This window comes from Felis catus, chromosome A1, assembly GCF_018350175.1.
Source record: "Felis catus isolate Fca126 chromosome A1, F.catus_Fca126_mat1.0, whole genome shotgun sequence".
In the NCBI taxonomy this organism is placed as follows: Eukaryota; Metazoa; Chordata; class Mammalia; order Carnivora; family Felidae; genus Felis; species Felis catus.
Genome location: NC_058368.1, coordinates 44,667,618 through 44,688,511, shown reverse-complemented (window position 1 = coordinate 44,688,511; position 20,894 = coordinate 44,667,618). Strand labels below are relative to the sequence as shown.

The 20,894-nt window shown below is 35.9% G+C and overlaps 1 protein-coding gene across 3 annotated transcripts in view; it reads left to right on the top strand.

The window, feature by feature from the left end:
• The window catches only part of KLHL1 (kelch like family member 1), a 355,898-nt gene extending 347,136 nt beyond the window's left edge, over positions 1 to 8,762 (top strand). For 2 of the 3 annotated variants that reach the window (XM_011288605.4, XM_045054161.1), the window contains exons 10-11: positions 1,302 to 1,473; positions 7,609 to 8,762. In XM_011288605.4, coding sequence (XP_011286907.1) covers positions 1,302 to 1,473; positions 7,609 to 7,668 — 232 coding nt within the window. In that variant the 3' untranslated portion in view covers positions 7,669 to 8,762. The remainder of the gene's footprint in view (positions 1 to 1,301; positions 1,474 to 7,608) is intronic. The other variant, XM_019827858.3, reaches the window with a different exon arrangement.
• Positions 8,763 to 20,894: the final 12,132 nt, after the last annotated feature.

Sequence of the window (20,894 nt, the reverse complement as noted above, 5' to 3'; positions counted from 1 at the left end):
CACAACCTTTCCAACCATGGCATGTAAATGCATGTAGCATCTTGGATAACATGAATACAGAGAAATATAAATTTCAGATCTTTGGGGTATTCTCAGCCTTTTCTTTTGTAACAACCTTCTTTGTTTTCAATAAACTATAGTAGGTTTTTGTTTTTGTTTTTGTTTTTGCTTGTTTGTGTTTGTTTCTTTGTTTTAGGAGTCTGTGGGTTGGAAGTTTCAGTTGGTGAAACACAAGATTTGAGTAGAAGAACAAACTAAAAATATGTTTGCTGTGTCTGTTAAGAAAAACAAAAAAACAAAAAACTTTGACCCTGTCTTCTTTTATATTTACTCTGCTTGGCTTGTACTAGCTTTTTCATTTCCGTATCTGACCTTGCAGGTGCAGGTTAAAGGCAAAGAAGTGGTTTAATCCTTCTTAGCTGAAGTAAAGTCCATTCACCAAAGTATTCTTCAGGCTTCTGCCACTCAAAATACGAAATATTCATATATAATGTATGGAAATCAGAATTTCTGGAAATTAAATTATTTTTGGTTTAAATTCAGTAATGATAACTTGGGCCCCCTGCTTCAGTGTCTTGATTTACCAATCTCTCCCTTACAGTGAATCCCAAATAAAGCCACTAAAGCACAGTTCTGTTCATGTTGTAATTATTTTCCCCCAGTTTTGTTACTGGAACACAGAATGCTTTCCTACCCATCACACAATGCATAAGCTGATCAAAAACTACCCTTTCAGGCACTCTGCTCCTTGTTACCTCCCTGAACTTAGCCACCCTGCAACCCTGCTTTCCTCAAAGCTGGCCATGCATTTTCATTAGCACTTCAGATTTTTTTTTTGCATAAACTTCTCCTTTTCCTTCTAGAAAAGTTAGGTTACACTTTCAGACCTTATTTAAAGGAGACTTCAACTGTGGGGGAATTCCATAATTCTCCCAGATTTTTAACCATTATTTCTGTATCATTACCATAGCATTTTGCTTATGTTTGTGTGACAGAACCTCATTCTACAGTGGAAAATAGTGGCTTACATATCCGACTCCCTTGGAGAGAAATCATGATGCAAATTTTTCTGCTGAGTGACTGTGCATCCAACTAAGAGTCTATGTATATTTTTTAAACACCTTAAAGTTTAGAAAGCCAGACATTGTGGATATTAACTCTCGAACATCTGCTCAAATGATTGAGCTTTTAGAAAAAACGCAGTTTTGATTTTCATGGTGTGCTTTTGAAAGAGTATTTTCCACATACTCAAAGTTGAATGTGGTTAGGATATGCTATGTCCTATTTTCCTTACATTTTAGATATGATCCCAAAACAGACACATGGACCATGGTGGCTCCTTTGAGTATGCCCAGAGATGCTGTTGGAGTCTGTCTCCTTGGTGACAGATTATATGCCGTTGGTGGCTATGATGGGCAGACATACCTCAACACTATGGAATCCTATGATCCACAAACAAATGAGTGGACACAGGTAAGAGTGTTGCCAGCATAATACTTCAAATACAAGAATTTACTTCATTTACTTCGTTCTAAATTTCCTTGAACCCCAAGTGATTGATTTAGCCCATTTTCATGTTCATTTTGTAAAAAGTTCACTAAATCACATGTTTTGTGTACTTTTCTCTTATGTATTTTGTAATTAATAAAATTCATATTAAAATGTGATATTCATGCTTCAATGGGATTTCCACTTTATTATAAGTAATAACAAGGAACAGTAACTGAATTTTAATTAGCTGAAACAAAAAAAAAATCAAAGTGGAATATATTGGTTCACAAAATCCTAACTTTAGCATATTTGGTTTTAGAGATAGCTGGAATAAGAAGATGGAAAGCTACAGAAATCAACTTCCTGCCTCCCATTTTTGCTTTACTCCCTTTATTAGGCCCACTGTTACCGACTGCAGAGAACATTTACCATGGAGTGGAGATGCTAGAAACTCCAAGAAGCAATCCTCACAACCAAAAACAGAAAACAAAAACAAAAACAAAACACCTGCTTTTTAATTAAAAGACAAAACAAAACAACAACAAAACAAAGAAACAAACAGCAAAGGGCTCTAAATGATCCGTCATGTAGAAAGTGCTCACTCCCAGACAATCACTTTGGTCAGGAAGATTCAGTGAAATAATTAGCTGATCTTACGTGAGGTGCTATCCCTTGATATACAGTACACTGTAGTTAGAGACTCAGGATAATGCTAGAATAAGGCAGCTCCCTGTCTGGTCACATAGCTGAGGATTTGTGTTGCATGTGTGGGTGCTGGGGGAAAATAAGGGCAGTGCAACCAAATTATAATGGAAAACCCCTTATTCAGTATAACTACTATGACCTCACTTTTAACGGAGGGAATGGATATATTCTAAGACTTGTGTCCCTGTATTTTATTACTTTCTACTCCAAATTTCTCAGTGTTTCTATTATTCCTCCCCTTTATCAGAAACTTAGAAGCAAGATACCATTCCAATAAACAAACCATTTCCATCAATGGATGCAATGAGATTCAAAGGTCTTATTGAGTTGAAGCAGAATAAGAACCTCATCTAATATTCCTCAGTGGATGGAGGGTTCCATTTTTTTGAGGGAGGAGGGGTTGCAGAAATTGAACAAAGTTTATCTGAAGAACTTGAACACTGATTGAAGTAAATTTCTTTTAAAGATACTTACTTTTAAAGATATATAACTTCCTTGATTGTGCCAGTTTCGATATGTTCAATCACAATATTGAAATAGGCTGAATCTGAAGTACAAAACTAAATTCCGAATGTCCAGACTGCCTTATGGATCATACCCTTCCCTAAGAGAAAATCCTTTGATTTCACAGGAGATAAATGAATTTGGCTAAGGAAAAAAGAAGGCAGAATGAAGGAAAGAAGGGAAAGTTTTTGGAAAACTGGGTCGTGTGGTTTTCTGTGTTTCACTTTAATTCTAAGAAAAGAATCATCTCCTATCCAAAGAGCAGCAAATATAAAAGCAGTTTGTAATTATTGCACTAAGTTTTTAGAGGATATTTTAACCTATCCTCCTTCTGATTCCCTAGTGTTTACAAAGGAGACACTGCATGTATTAATGATTGTTGATTTGCCAAGGAAATGTACCAGTTCAATGATACATATTTAAAATGTGCCACTTTCACAAATGAACAACAAATAAAGGAAGTTTACGGGCATATCAATGATAGAATGTAATCTTCATTTCATGTTTATAATAATGAGCCATTTTGCTTATCATTCTTCTGAAATTAAAATCAAAATAATCTGTGTAGTAATAATAGGTAAAATTCTCCTGAAGACTATTTTCCCTCATCTGTATTTTATTGTGCTGTGTTTTGGATCATATAACAACTTACAAACAGGAAGGTGGTATTTAAAATGGTTTAAAACAGCTTTACAAAAATGTTTTACAACAACTTTGTTTAAGCACAATAAACATTAATTGTAAAGCACTTAAATTACTCTAAGATTTTATGTCTATATATTTTCATTATTTATATTTTTAAGATAGCAGACACACACAAAATCACTTTGAAAATTTTCAGGATTCTAGGTCCCTGGCAAAAAAATCCCATATGTGCTGGACAATGCCTGTTACTTTCCCTCCATTTACCCCATAAATGGAAAAAACCAATATGTTATCCTATTTATCATTGGCGTCCCCAAATGGCTGAGCACTAGAGTAAATAAACAAACTATATTAAAATATCGAAGAATGTATATTTGGAACACTTCCTAAGCTAGCTAATTATAAATAATGTTAATAGATTAGGGATCAGTTTCCAGATTCATGTCTTAAGATAGTTTTACCGAGAATACATGCATACATGTATACATGTGTACGTGTGTGTGTGTGTGTTTTAATAAATTTGACTTTGTCATTTAACACTGGGTTTATTTCTTCTGTTTTATTTGAAAAAAAATATGTGTGCTTCAACACATAAAAAAAGAACTTTCTTCCATTTTCCCTGGTATGGGTAAAATCACCCTTTCGTGTGTTGTCTTGGCACATTGTCATAGTGCTGTTATGTTTTATCCACCCGTAACTATAAAGATAGTGTGTGATTTACTATCATCTCCCCGAAGACTAGCAAAATTGCTGGCACGGAGTAAGAGACAATGTGAATATTTCTTAAATAAATTAGTTGAATATTACTGTTGCAACTCAGTTCTGTTGTGTATGAGTTTAGTTTGTTTACACACAATAGATATATGGTAGTATCCCTTATCTGCACTTCTGCTTTTCCTGGCTTCCGTTAACAATGGGCTGCTGTAGTTTGGGAGCAGGTGATCCTCCTCCTGATGTATTGTCAGAAGGTTAGTTGTAGCCTAATGTTATGTAACAATGCCGACATCATTCACCTCATTTCATCTCATTACATAAGCATTTTATCATCTCACATCATCACAAGAGGAAGGGTGAGTACAGCACAAGATATTTTGAGAGAGAGAACACATTCACGTAACTTTTATTATAGTATACTGTTATTATTGTTCTATTTTATTATTAGCTATTATTGTTCATCTCTTATGGTACTTAATTTGTTAATTAAACCTTATCATAGGTCTGTATGTACAGGAGAAAAACAGTATAGAATGTGTTTGGTACTATCCATGGTTTCAAGCATCCTCTAGAGGTCTTGGAACATATTCCCCCTTCAAGAGGGGACTACTGTAGAGAATAAGTTCCAGGGGAACCTGGTGAAATATCTACATTCTCAGTTTCTTTTTTATAATTGCTTCTGTGGCCAACTTTTCTAGGTTGTCATTCTAGGGTTGAAGGTGCAACCCTGGAGGGAGAACATAGCAGGTTTAAAAAATAAATAAAAATTAATTGATTAATATATATATATATATATATATATAATACAAAGTTAGAGCAAGGGGGAAAAGGACAAAATATCTCTTAAGTGTTTAAATGTATTTATGGAGAATATATTAATGCTCAAAATAGCATGATAAATTCTGTGGTAAGGGAAATACTTTGCTATATGATAGAATTTAAGTGTATTGGGTAGAGAAATCTTCCTTCAGGAAATGGCATGTACAATGAGGCCTGACAGGTGGCTAATAGTTAATCAGATAAAAATATGGGGAATGGTTTGGTTCGAGAAACAGAATTTGAAAAGAATTGCAGGAAGAACATGTAACATGTTGTACTGGCCAAAAATAAAGTGGTGAGCAAGGAGTTTGGAGACATAAACAGGGTCTATATGAGGCAGGGCCAGAAGCCATGTTTTTAGAATCTTGACTTTAATATAAGGCTGAATGGGAGTTAATGAATTTTAAGCAGGGAAGTAAATAATCAGAATTCTGTTTTAAAATAATTGCACTTGATAGGATGTGAAAAACAGGAGAAAGCAAGATTAGAGTCAGAAAAATCTGTTAGGAGGTTATTTTACCAATCCACTGTAAGGGTGGGAACCTTTCTTTACTCCTAGGTTATTTGGTTGGTCTCATAATTAAATTAATATAAGATGGATGAATGGGATTAAAAAATTAATGTTGTATGTATGGGAACTCCGTAAAAATATGAGAGTCAAAGAAGTGGCCAAAGCAGGAAGCTTTATTCTTTTTCAACAAAATGATAAATTTGTGATGAACTGACAAGGGATTTGAGCTTGTGGTAGTAAATTGGTGAAGAAGTAACAAAGTTTACTTATACAGCATTCTTGGCTCTAAATTCCTTATCTCTGGTGATAAGGATGCCTTCTAGTGTCCTGGTACAGGGAGGTTACCTTTCACATGGGAGATTTATCTCCCACTTTCAGTGGGACCAAGGGGGGTCAGCAAGTCCTTTCTGTACCAATCATCTCTGAAGTACATTTAATTCAAAATAATCAATATGCCAAAGTGGCATATCCTGGGTGGCATACTGCAATGCTTCACACTCAAGGTAAAATTGTAATGTGAGCTGACAGGAATAGGTATAATTAGGTTGGATGGAGAGATACTTATAGGACTTAATGATTATTCAGGTGTAGGGTTGATGAGGTAAAACTAAAGGTTATGGATGTACCCTAGGTGTCTATCTTGAGTAACTTGAGAGTGGTGTCATTAACTGGCACAGGAATCACAGGAGGAACAACACATTTTTGCAAAGAAGTGCAGAGATTTATTTTTATAAACACACTCATGCATGTAGGGAGATGTAGATGTAGATATAAAGTGAAGCTATTCATGTTATACTTTTTCTAGAAACTATGCACAGCATTTCTCAGTATTGAATGAACATTGGAGGGTATTTGGGAAAGTTTTCAAAAATACAAGTACCCAATATTCATCCCATTCCTATTGAGTGGTAGGGCATGAGCAAATATACTTTGTAAAAGTTCGTTAGATGACTTTGATATGAAACAATACTTTAAAAAGAGGGACAATGGAAGGAGTATGTGCATTTTGGAGTGAGATACATTTCAGTTTGTATACGTTGCTTTATATATTGTTCCCTGACATTCCATTCACATACCTATCACAAAAATAACAATACATGATAGGATTATAAAGATGATGTGGTTATCTATAAAAATTATTCTCAATACGAATGAAAGGAATAAAAAATTATCACATAGGAAGTTGCTCTGTGTGCTTGTGTGTGTGTGTGTGTGTGTGCGTGCGCACGTGTGTATGTGTGTTAACTCTGCAAAGGGATGGCAGGTAACAGTAAGTACATTTAACAGAACTGTAGATATGGATGGTGATTTTCATATTAGAGAGTGAAACCATATCCTTTCTCAATCAATAAGATAATATATGTGATCTGAGATTATTTTTCTCTTAGCTGTTTTATTTCTTACATTTTATTCACTTTCTTCTCAGCTTGGGATAATATCCTGTAATTTCTAGCCTACTCTGATATTTTTATGTGCATAAATTATTCTTAGAAAACTGTAATGAAAATCTTTCATATCAAAATGCTCAAATTATTCAACTCTTACCTCTATGGAATAAATTTTCATTACAAAGTGTAAAAATTATTGTTTTTAATATATTTCTAGCCAGTTTCATACTCAGGATTATTAAAAACATCTCAATTCTCATTTTTATGACTATCATAAGGTAGAATTTTTTTAATAAGCACTATAGAAATTGTAATTATGGCTTATTTATGAAAAAATATTGAAGTTACTTCATCGTATGTCTCTGTTTAGAATGAATGAATAACACATTTAATTCAGTAGAGTATCTGGGGAAATAACTTCAAAATTATTTCAATAAGTGTAATAGCTATTTGATCTGAAATATATTCCAAGATACCACTATGAAGTATTGTCAGAAATGTGTCCATGCAAGCCCAGAAATAAATCTTCGTTGGAAACTTTTCTATAGTATCTTTATGTCACTAAAAATCATTAAATATCTTATTACTTGTATTAAAAATCCCACAAATGACTGCAGGTTTTAACAACTTCAATATGCAAATTTTTGCTCTTTTGTAAATGCCATTTTCATTGTTTCCATTTTTATTGTACTACTTGTGGCTAAATTGGGAAAATAGAAGCACATGTATTTATGATTTTAACACATATGAGTGTTTTAAATACATTACAATTTGTATACTATTCTATGACAGTAAAAATTGTCTTAAGTTGTGTTTCATCTTTTTCAACAGATGGCTTCTTTGAATATCGGGAGAGCAGGTGCCTGTGTGGTAGTCATCAAGCAACCTTGACTTATTTTTATTTGGGGAGATTTTATTTGCTGGAGTGGTTATTTTTATAACAGAGAGCAAGAATGAGAATTTCCTGAGATGAAAATTCTTCAAGAACAAGGATTTCTGTAGATTTACCTACTGATGTCAAAAGAGGTAGACTATCAAAAAGAATTATAAGAATAAAAAAAAACCATCAAACTGCTGTGAAACAATGTCTGGCCGTATATTAGTTAGTTCAGGAATGGTTATTGGTAATTTGTTTTGTATTGTAGAATACAATAACTAAAGTTACCAAAGGCTTGTTTTTCTTGAGCAATTAAGAGGAGAGACCAATATTTGTGACACGGATAATTTCATGACTACAACTCATTCAATTGTTTTATTAGTTTGTGGCAATATCAAAGAGGTCAAAGACATGATATTTCGTCTGACAGGACCTGATTGGTTTACTATTTTCCTAATCAGTTGTGGTCATTCCAGGAGGCAGAATGATATTTCATTAAAACACGCTTCTTCCTCATTTTCTCAACTATGAGAACAATTAGAGAAACAGATTCATGCCTGTCTCTTGCATTCAGAAAACAAACTGTTCTGCTAATCAAAACTGCTATATCATCAGAGTGGATGGTTGAAATTTGTTGCAGCCGTATTAGCAATCTGAAGCTGGCAAACACAAAGGATTGTTTTCATTAGGCTTACCACATTGCTTTGCTTTTTGAACACACTGAGCCAAAGAATCAGTACAATTATGGGCTTTTGCCTTACGTTGAGTTCAGTGTAAGCATGGAAGCTAGTTACTCTGAATGTTATATATATCACTGCATGTTCAAGTCCTTTAGAAATTTGTTCATAAAAAAAACAAAAACAACTTAGAATTTTGAGGGAGAAATCTATGATCCATTCATTTGGAGTATTAATGATCATTGTTAGAAGGAGGGCAGACTCCAGATTCTCATTCCCCATTTTTCAAACTTGTTACATTGATATGCACATTATTTTATGCCAAATGTTTGTAATTGTTTAAAGCATAAAGTGGAAACATTACACATTGTCCTTAATAGATTCATGTAAATTTTAAATATAATTAATAAATGATAGAAAATTTGCTTTTATCACTGTATCTTTCTTCAATAAATTTTAATTCAAATCTGAGTGAAAAACTGATAAGGCTGGGGCACCGGGGCGGCTCAGTCAGTTAAGCATCTGACTCTGGCTCAGGTCATGATCTCACATCACAGTTCATGAGTTCCAACCCCGCGTTGGGCTCTCTGCTGACAGCTTGGAACCTGGAGCCTGCTTTGGATTCTGTGTGTGTCTCTCTTTTTGCCCCTCCCCCCCCTCAAAAATGAATAAATTTCAAAAAATAAAAATAAAAAAAATTGATAAGGTATACTGTAGAGATAGGGCATTTTTATTGCTTGAGTTTTCAAAATAATCAAGGAGTATGTATCTCTCTCAAAATGTTTATTTCCTCTTAAACATTACACTGACATCAAATACAGTCTTTAATTATTGCTTTCTTTTGTAGTCACTCAGTTGAGGTAGTTAGAAATAATGCCTACAAAACACACATCACATAATGAGTGCTGATAATTGTGAAGGATCTAGAAAAGGTGAAAAAAAAATCCTCTTTGAGTCAGAGTAAGCCATGGGATTGATTTTTATTGCCGGATGGAGAAAAATGTTTGAAATCTAATAACCAAGGAAAATATTGATAGTTTGTATAAAGGAAATATTAGGAAATCTAAATTTTCCCAACATATACATATGATCAAATTTATTGGTCACATTTTACCTCAGAAAAATTATGCCACTAGAAGTATAAGACAGGAGGAAGTATCAATGATTTTTAAAAATTGCAGGTAAAAAAATGCATAGCATGAAATTTATCATCTTCACCATTTCTAAGTGTATAGTTTAGTAGCATTAAGTACATTTAGTTTCTTCTTCCCACATATTTTCTCCAAGACATAGAACATACAGAGAATATTAGCCAGCTAGAATAGACAACTTAGTTTTGAAATTAAAGAATAGAGGAGAAGGGGCGCCTGGGTGGCGCAGTCGGTTAAGCATCCGACTTCAGCCAGGTCACGATCTCACAGTCCGGGAGTTCGAGCCCCGTGTCGGACTCTGGGCTGATGGCTCAGAGCCTGGAGCCTGTTTCCGATTCTGTGTCTCCCTCTCTCTCTGCCCCTCCCCCGTGCATGCTCTGTCTCTCTCTGTCCCAAAAATAAATAAACGTTGAAAAAAAAATTAAAAAAAAAAAAGAATAGAGGAGAAGATAAAGTAGGTATGTCTATTTTTTAACCACTGAAGTTTTGTGGTGGTCATATTTAAAATTTGATGAATCAAGATCTTTACTATATTTTTTTCCTGATAAGGAATTTTCCTGAAGCAAACTTGCTACATCAACCATCTACTTTCTATATATAGATCACATTAGCCTATGCTACTGCTTATATTGCACAGTAAGTGTATACAGTAATTGATCAAATGATGACATTGAACAGCACTTTGGATGATGAACTGATAAGCCTACATGAAATAGGGAGAATAGATTTAATTGTGCCAATTTGCTGAAAAGGAAATTGTCCTCCAAGGTCACATACTAAATAAGTCCCAGCACTTATTACCTACTCTGCCAAGACTCCAGTCCAGGATTCGAAACTTGACTCGTCAATTGATAAATCAGTTCTGCTAACGATTGCCACTTGAGGTAAAATTTTTGCTAATAGGATTCACTATTTGGCTCTTTGAATTAATAAAGCATTTGTGGCATCTTGGTGGCTCAGTTGGTTGAGAGTCCAACTTCGGCTCAGGTCATGATCTCACAGTTGGTGAGTTCAAGCCCTGTGTTGGGCTCTGTGCTGACAGCTCAGAGCCTGGAGCTTGCCTCGGATTCTGTGTCTCCCTCACTCTCTGCCCCTGCCCCACTCATACTCTGTCTCTCTCAAAAATAAACATTAAAAACATTTTAAAAAATTAACTAATAAAGCATATTTAAATAAAGAAAGTATAGAAAATAGCATCTATGAGGCTAGTTTTTCCAAGATACCATTCCATGTTTTTATTACATTGGTATCCCTGAAGTGTAACATTTTTATAAATAGCACAATGAAGTATTAGAATATTCTGCATGTATTTTCAATTTTAATGATGACTGTTAATGAGAATATGAATACATAATATGGTTCAAAATTCTTTATAAAGTATGCAATCACATCCAAATCTCCAAACATGGTGGTACTGAATTTTTTTATGTTGCACATTAAAAGCCAATAAAATGCAATCAATCTTACAGTTAAAATAAAATCAAAGAGATGACATTTGTAAGTTTCTCCTAAATACTGGAATAGGAGACTGAATAAGAATAGAAGCATTAGTGCAATCTCCTGAAAAATATTGGCTAGTCAAAGAGTATAAATAATTTAAATTATTAACTACATAATATTATGGTTTGAATAAACCAGCAAGTCTATGTATGAAATTAAAATTTGCAACCAGTCAGCTAAAACCTGTGATAAATAATAACCCTAAAAACATTAACATTTACACATAGGCTAAAATGTAATATTGAAATATCTATGGTCTTACATTTCTAGGTTAAAATGTTTCTATAACAAATTTAAGGTTTTGTGGCTTTGGGAAATTCTTCTTTTAAACATGTCCATGTCAGGGTAACTGGGTGGCTCAGTTGGTTAAGCGTCAGACTTTGTATCTCAGCTCAGGTCATGATGTTACAGTTCCTGGGATCGAGCCCCACATATAGCTTTGTGCTGATAACATGGAGCCTGCTTAGGATTCTCTCTCTCTGCTTCTCTCTCTGCCCCTACTAGGCACTATCTCCCTCTCTCTTCCTCAAAATAAAGAAATACGTAAACTTCAAAAAATAATAAACATGTCTATGTCATTTGTTAAACCTGGTCATAGTGTTTTTAATATTTCAAAAGAGAGGAAAATTACAATATAATAATAGGAGGAATGAGAATCAAAATTAATATTTTAGGCATGAAGGGGAGGAGAATTTGCCTCTTTGGCATAAGGATTAGCTTGAGCTGGTTATTTTTTTTTTATTTTTTTATGTTTTTATTTTATTTTTGAGAGAGAGAGAGAGAGAGAGAGACAGAGAATGAGCGGAGGAGGTGCAGAGAGAGGGAGGGAGACACAGAATCCAAAGCAGGCTCCAGGCTCTGAGCTGTTGGCACAGAGCCTGATGCGGGGCTGGAACTCACAGTGAGATCATGGCCTGAGCCAAAGTAGGATGCTTAACAGACTGAGCCACCCAGGTACACTTGAGCTGGTTAGTTTTAAAGAAACAACAGAAAGAGGAAAAGCTCTGAAAATTGAGTATAAAATAATTTTCCAGTAAGGGACATTTACATGTATAGGGGAAATTTCCACTTGTAAGAATGTTTCCATCTCTATAACTAAAAGAGGAGGATGACTGAAGATGTTGAAATTGTTTTTTTAGTTTTTATTTATTTATTTCAAGAGAGAGAAAGACAGAGGACAGAGAGAATCCCAAGCAGGGCTTGATGTGGGCCCCAGTCCCATGAGCATGAGGTCATGACCTGAGCCAAAATCAAGGGTCTGATGCTTAAGTGACTGAGCCACCCAGGTGCCCCTAGAAACCTTTTTATTAAAGTTTATTTATTTTGAGAAAGAGAGAGAGACAGAGTATGCAAGCGGGGCAGTGGCAGAGAGGAAGGATATAGAGAATCCCAAGCAGGCTCCACACTACCAGTGCAGAGCCAGATGCAGAGCTTGAACTCAGGAACCATGAGATCATGACCTGAGCCAAAGTCAGGAGCCCCATCTTTGCTCAAGAGCTGAACATTTAACCAAGTGCGCCACCCAGGTATTCCCAAACTCATAACGAAGAAGGCAACAACCTAAATCTGCCTAAAAACCTTACCCTTGTTTGCTATGCTTTTACTTGATAGCCTCCCATAACTGGCTCCCACCCCCAACATCTCCTTTTATCTTTTCCTGGTGATGGTATTTAAGGTGGTACGTTGGGTCGTTTAGGTGAGTTAGTCACTTTTCCTAGGTATCTCCCATGTACAGGAGGTGTATTGATTATTAAACTTCTGTTTGTTTTTCTCCTGTTAATCTCTCTTTTTACAGGGGACTCTCAGCCAAGAGCCTAGAAGGATAAAGGAAAAATTATTTTTCTTCCTCTGTAAGGCAACTTTATTGTTTCCTACATAGGTTTAACAGGACTTCTTCCTATAAATATTCCACTATTACACTACTAGATAATTTGAAAAGGCCTAGAATTGTATCATCTTAAGGACTATGGTTGTCTCATATGGAAAATTAATATTTTGTGACATATAAATGTTGTATATTGTTTTTTATCCCTCTACAGTAAATTCTTTTTTTTAATTCATTAACATACAGTGTTATATTAGTTCCAGGTGTACAATAATACAGTGATTCAACTCTTCCATACATCATGTGGTGCTCATCACAAGTGCACTCCTTAATCCCCAGCACTATTTAAGCCATGCCCTCATCCACCTCCCCTCTGGTTACCATCAGTTTGTTCTTATAGTTAACAGTCTGTTTCTTAGGTTGCCTCCCTCTCTCTCTCTCTCTTTTTATTGTCCCCGTGGCTCATTTGTTTTGTTTCTAAAATTCCACATATGAGTAAAATCATATGGTATTTGTCTTTTTCTGACTTATTTTGCTTAATATACTCTCAAGCTCCATCCATGTCATTGCAAATGGCAAGATTTCATTCCTTTTGTGGCTGAATTTCATTGTGTAAACAGATACCCCCTCTTCTCTATCCATTCATCAATCAGTGGATGCTTCTATAATTTGGCTATTGTCAATAATGCTGATATAAACATAGCGGTGCATGTATCCCTTTGAATTAGTGTTTTGTATTCTTTGGGTAAAGACCCGGTAGTGCAGTTGCTGGACCATAGGCTAATTCTATTTTTAACTTTTTGAGGAACTTCCAGATTAGTTTCCACAGTGGCTGGACCAGTTTGCATTCCCACCAGTAGTACATGAGTGTTCTTTTGTCTCCACATCCTCACCAACACCTGTTGTTTCTTCTCTTGTTGATTTTAGCCATTCTGACAGGTGTGAGTCGATAGCTCTTTGTAGTTTTGATTTGCATTTCCATGATGGTAGGTGATGATGAACATCTCTTCATGTGTCTGTCTTCTCATCTCCTCTGCATGTCTTCTTTGGAGAAATGCCTGTTCATGTCTTTTGCTCATTTTTAAGTGGAATATTTGTTTTTTGGGTGTTGAGTTTTATAATTTTTTTTTCTATATTTTGGATGCTAACCCTTTATCGGATATGTCATTTGCAAGTATCTTCTCCCATTCTGTAGGTTGCCTTTCAATTTTCTTGTTTCTTTTGCTGGGCAGAGCTTTTAATTTTGATGAAATCTCAATAGTTTATTTTTGCTTTGGTTTCCCTTGCCTCAGTTACCACATATTTTCAAGATAAACAGTATTTTTGGGGGTACCTGGGTGGCTCCGTTGGTTGACAATCTGACTTTGGCTCAGGTCATGATCTCCCAGTTCATGAATTTGAGCCCCACATTGGACTCCATGCTAACAGCTCAGAGCCTTGAATCTGCTTTGGATTCTGTGTCTCCCTCTCTCTCTGCCCCTCCCCCACTCATGCTCTGTCTCTCAAAAATAAATAAAGATTAAAAAAAATAAATTAGAAAAGCAAAAAGACAAACAGTATTTCTCAAATAAGAAGACTAGATAGGGACCTGTGGGTGGCTCAGTCAGTTGAGCATCAGACCAGCTCAGGTCATGATCTCGTGGTTGATGAGTTCAAGACATGCATCGAGCTCTGTGCTGAGAGCTCAGAGGCTGGAGCCTGCTTCTAATTCTGTGTTTCCCTCTCTCTCTGCCCCTCCCCTGCTCATGCTCTCTCTCTGTCTCAAAAATAAATATAAACATTAAAAAAAAAGACTAGATAGAACCATTTGTCACACATAGTTCACCTAATTTTACTGGGTAATTGGGATAAGCATCTGTGTTAATTAGCTTTATCTGGGGGGGTAGGGAGGAACACTTCTCAAACTTTATGACAGCAGGTAATTTTGCAACCTGGACCAAGCATCCCACTGAAGTTAGGCCCCTACCTTCCTTCAGGAACTAGGAGATAGGACTGTTGTCTTCCATGATAATTACATATCAAAGAGATGGTCCCCTCAGGGAAAGAGGACTTCAGCTACCTCCATTTTGACCTCATTCTAGCTGGGTTCTTCTTTCCAGCTGGTCTCTTGACTCATGAAAGACTCTGAGGGCAAAGCATCCCCTGATGCCAACCCATACAATCCCCTCAAGCAAGCTTGCCCTGAACCAGCAACATCCCACCTCTGATTGACTCCCAAAGATCAACTTGACTTGCACTGTTTACCTGCACGTTTCCACCCACTTCTGCCTCACATTTTCCTTATATAAACCAGGAAGTATTTTCAGAATTTTGGAGACAGTCTTTGAGACGCTAGTCTTCCTGATGTTGGCCTCGCTGAAATAAATTTCCTTTCTTGTTTCAATACTGCTAATATCTCTGCCTTGGATTTTGTCAGCAGCGAGTGGCTGGCTGAACCTGGCTTGTTTGGGACCCTGGACCCAGGTACCCCCACACCTCTGCGTGCTAGCTACACCAGGCCCTTGAGAAAGACATTCATTCCTATGTCATAAAGTTGCAAAGGGCCCATCTAGGTTTTGAAAGTTTTTATGTATAAATTCAAAGAGAGGAGAAAGTACTCAGAATTACAAGTTTTCTAAAGTAAATTTTCTGAGAAAGAGGAGGGGAGGAAAAATCTCTTCCCTTATTTTAAAGAGAGAATTAAACCTCTTTGTTTACATTTGTATTTGTCCTTACAATTGACATTAATATAATTTTCCTCCAGTTGTTTTTTGTCTAACTTCAGATTTGTTCTTTTTCTCTGTGAGGGCAGGGTGAAGTAATGATCTCTGACCGGGGTCTGTAAGCCAGAGAGCACAGACCAAGTGCAGCACACTGTTTGTTTTCTTATGGCTTATAAACTAAAAATGGTTTTCATCTCTTTATTTGTTTTAATGTTTATTTTTGAGAGACAGAGACAGAGAGACAGAGTGTGAGCAGAGGAAGACCAGAGAGAGAGGGAGACACAGAATCTGAAGCAGGCTCCAGGCTCTAAGCTATTAGCACAGAGCCCGATGTGCAGCTTGAACTCACGAACTGTGAGATCATGACCTGAGCCAAAGTCAGACACTCAACCGACTGAGCCCCCTAGGCGCCTCAGTTTTCATGTTTTTAAATGATTGCGGGGGGGGGGGGAAATCAGAAGACCACTATTCTACCACACATGAAAATTGTGTAAAACACAAATTCCAGTGTCTATAAACACAGTGTTACTGATTTTTTTAACACTGATTTGTTTTCAAGAGACAGAGTGTGAGCAGGGGAGGGGCAAAGAGAGAGGGAGACACAGAGTCTGAAGTAGGTTCCAGACTCTGAGCCGTCAGCACAGAGCCCCTGTCAGGACTTGAACCCTGACATGAGATCATGATCTGAGCCGAATTTGGATGCTTAACCGACTGAGCCACCCAGGCACCCCTAAATACAGTGTTATTGAAACACAGCCATGCGTCCTCCACTATTTACTGTGGTTACTCTAGCTACACCAGCAGAGTTAGTTGTGATGGAGACCATATAATTACAAAGCCTAGAATACTTACTTTCTGTACCTTTACAGAAAAAGTTTCTGGATGCTTAGTCTAGGACCTTAGTAATCAAAGTATAGTCCCTGAACAAGCAACTTTACTATTTCCTAGGAGTTTGTTAGAAATGCTAAATCTGGGATCCAGCCAAAGCTGCTAAATGAGATCCCACTTTTTAACAAAATATCTAGTGTGACTTGTTAAACTCTGAGAAACACTAATGTAAGTAATTACTTCTCTGCAAATTCTATTTCCCCTCTGGTTTTGTCAATGAAGTTATCAAGTAGGGAGTTAGCAATCTTGCTCAGTTCTCATATTGAATCCATGTACTCCAGTATACACTTTATCAGGAAGAAAAGTCATGCTTTGGTTCTCATCTGCTTTCTCTTTGTCTAATTTTTTTTTTTAATTGGCATAGAAACTAGATGGGGAAGGGTGCTACTTATTGGATTACTCCCAAAACCCAGCAGAGAAATAATAGTTAGCTAGGTGAACGGGGCATATGATAAGCAGACTGTTCCAATTACAAAAAGCTGCAATTTTTTACAAAGGAAGATGCAAGAGAAAGTAGGTCATATATTTATACTATCCCCATTATTTTATAATCTGTTTCAGTATTACTGAGACTGGAGAGGACAGTAGTCTCTGGTTTCATGTAGCCAAATTTCTGGGGTAATAATCAATCACAGTTATTCTTACCAATCCTGGATTCTTTTGAGATGGTAATTTTAGTTTGGGAACTAAACCCCAGTTTACTTAGAAGGGCAAACCTATTTCCCTGCCTACTGAGGAACTTGTATTTTCAAAGAGACTTAGACTTCTTATATAGAGGATGGAGAAAAACCCACAGCAGCAATGCCTTTTGCATTAAACTGAGAGACACAATTAAAAGATTTGTAGTGTTAAAAGATAAACTGAGACATAGTAAATATTTTAAGAGTTAATTGAACAAAAATAGATTTCACTGTGGCGGCACCACACCAGAAGTGGTTTAAAAGCATTCCACCTAAGGGAGCCAGGGGAAAGACTTACATAAAGAAGGTACAGAAACAAAATAAATTACTCCATTGACTATAGCTTGAAGCTTTGTTGGCTGTTTGTGACTGGTTGTTCTTAGCACTCTGATTTCATAACCTAGAGCCATTTACAGGTTTATGTTTTGATTTGCTTATGTAGGCCACCAGGGCATTAGAACCATCTCAGTCTAATGGACTCCTTCTTTAATTAATTGAACAGTATTTATGGATTTTGATGCGTTAGAAATTCTTCACAACGGCCTTAAGATCCTAGTAAGTAATATTAAGATTTAGGAAGTAATACTGATTTGAGATTTTAAATTTTATGTGGAAGGGTAATGGGGCACCCGGGTGGCTCAATCAGTTGAATATCTGACTCTTGAGTTTGACTCAGGTCATGACCTCATGGTCATGAGATTGAACCCGACATGGGACCCTGAGCTGACAGCTTAGAGACTGCCTGAGATTCTCTCTCCCTCTTTTTCTGCCCTTTGCTGCTGGTGCTGGCTCACATGCCTGCTCTCTTTCTCTCTCTTTCTCAAAATAAATAAGCATCTTTAAAAAAGTCAAAAAAATAAATTTTATGTGGCAGGGTAAAAGAAAATGTGATAAAGATTATGGACAACACTTGAATATTAAAAATTAAACCACTGAATTTATAATTTTAATGTATTATTAGAGTTGGCTAATGTTTTAATGTTTTCTGTCTCAAGATAATTACTTCACAAACTTAAAACACAAGTGTTGTTATATTTATGAATGAAGATTAAAATGTTGGAGGGAATTTAAATAAGTTGAAAATGGGATTGATCATTTAAGGAAATCTAATGTGCTTAAATTTATATAAGCATATATTAATCAAGGGCTCCCTTAAAAGGGACTGTTACTATTTCAGAGATTTATAACTAAAGCACCAAGACTTTGAAAGTTCAATTTAGAAACTTAAGGAAAATATTGTTTGTCGACATTATTATCTTTAAAAGTTTTTTATTCCATGAAGAAAACCACCACTAACAGTATTTTTTGCATATAGAGCACACTCAAAAGCAAAAATATTTTTCATGTTTATAAAGTACTTTCATATGTATTAATAATTCATCATTACCTCAATATTCAAAATAACAGTTTTGTTTTTAGATTATACTCTATCCATCACAGAACTAAGAACAGAATTACATAGTACAGCTATGACAATTCATTTTATTAAATAATACTTATGAGAAAGTAAGTATTGACTCATACTGGCTCAAAACCCAACTTATGGATACTAGATTACTTATAGTAAAATGTAAAGTGTTCTTATTCTATATAGATAATGCTATGCTAGTTGCAACTTGATACCTTTGCATAACTGAAGTGTACGTGTATTCTACTGAATTTCCCCCTATCTTAGGACCAATCACCTTTGGCAGTTAAGATATTTGAACATAAACAAGTCTAATTCTCTTATCAATAGTTCAGAAAGTTACGATATGAATGTTTGGAATTTCACAATTGTCATATCCTTTATACTTCATGCCCATACACAAAAATGTCAAAGTCCTTTTATGATAGGGAAAGATAGGATTCAGTAAGTAGAAAGGGAGAGGCTAGGGCTTGAAGGTCCCCGGGTGGGGAAAAACACATATTTTAAAACATTTCTTCTGGGAAAGTCTGAACTCGAGCAAACTCCCTCAGGCATAAAGTTCCTCTTAAAAATGTAACAGACAGCACTGACTTCCCCTCAGGTTTCCCTCAGGAATTTGACAAACAGAAGACCTGACTAAAAATAAGTAGACCATAGAACACATGACCCACAAGGAACAGTAGTATGGCCATAGACCACCTTGTACAATGGAAATGAGCCAATCAAAAAAGAATGACTAGGCATTTAGAGTTAACCAGCTGGTAAGGGTAGAACTTGAAAAGGAACAAGGGGAAAGTAGAGAGGCCAACCCAAACCCTAAAAAACACAGCCCCTTGCCTATAGCTGCTGGTGTCCCCTCTCTGCAGAGAGCTTTCATACTGTTCTTACTTTCTAATTTTTTAAAAAATCTTTACTCTTATTTTTGAGAGAGAGAGAGAGAGAGAGACAGAGAGACCGAGTCGGGGAGAAACAGAGAGAGAGGAGACAGAGAATCTGAAGCAGACTCCAGGCTCTGAGCCGTCAGCACAGAGCCGGACGCAGGGCTTGAACTCACAAAATGAGAGATCAGGACGCTCAACCGACTGAGCCACCCAGGTGCCCCAATACTATTCTTACTTTCTAATCTTATAATAAACTTTTGCCTGCTGCTTATTTTATTCTGTGTCCACCTCTTCATTCTTTGAAGTGGTGAGACAATGAATCCTGTGTAGTGAAGTAAAGAATCTTGCAACACTTTTAAAAATAATATATACTTAAATGCCTATGTTTCTTCAAAGTCCAAAACCCATTCCTTTCCCTCACTTCTATTACCAGATATAAATGACGTACAATAATTGGCTGATACAAATGGCATATTTAGATTTTAACTGATATAGAAGATGCTTGCAGAGAATTTGTTTTTATTTTTTATTATTTTTTATTTTTATTATTTTTATTGGGGGAAATTTATTTTTAATTTAAATACTGAAAAAAAGGATTATATTAAATCTAGTTTGATTTCAATTAAAACATTAAGATAATTCCTAAAGGACTGTGGAAAACAGGCTATGAAGTGTACACATTAGGGAGAATAGCTAAATTGCACGTCCAGGTACTGCCTTGATTGATTTTTACTCTCATCTCACCAAATTACATTTGCAAAAGTAACCATGGAGACTAAAAGCTTCACTACTGAATTGAACTAGCAAAGTAATACCAAAGAATGTAGTAAAAAGAAAGCAAAGGTGTTTTCAGGGTAAAAAGGTGCCTTATTTTAACATACAATGATGCTACATTAATTTTTCTAAGTCCTAGGAAATCAACAGTGTCTACTTACTCCCTGGAAGAGTAGGAACAGAGAAACAGATTAATCAATCATAAAATATTTATGTTTGGATGGCTAGTCTAATATTCTATGCATTTGTTGATTATCAAATGGGTTAGTGTATAAAATTATATTTCTTTAATAAATATATCACTGGGGCACCTGGGTGGTTCATTTGTCAGTGAAGTGTCCCACTCTTAATTTCAGCTCAGGTCAGAGTCTCACAGTTTATGGGTTGGAGCCTGTGTCGGGCTCCCTGCTGACAGTGTGCAGCCTGTTTGGGATTCTCTCTCTCCCTCTTTCTCTGCCCCTCCCCCACTCCCTTGAATGCGGGCGCGCTCTCTCTCTCTCAAAATAAATAAACTTAAAAAAAGGGTATATATATATATCACATTCCTAGATCTACATTCACAATCAAAATTAATCAGATCTACGGTCATAAAAAGACATTATTTTAGGGACTGAAAACCTTTTTGGACTAATGCTATTAATCATATTTTATGCTATTAATTTAAACAGAGCGCCAATGAAAACAATCAGGAATTTTTAGAAAAATCTCAGTTATTCAATTGGCTTGAAATTATGTAAGCATATAGAAATTATAG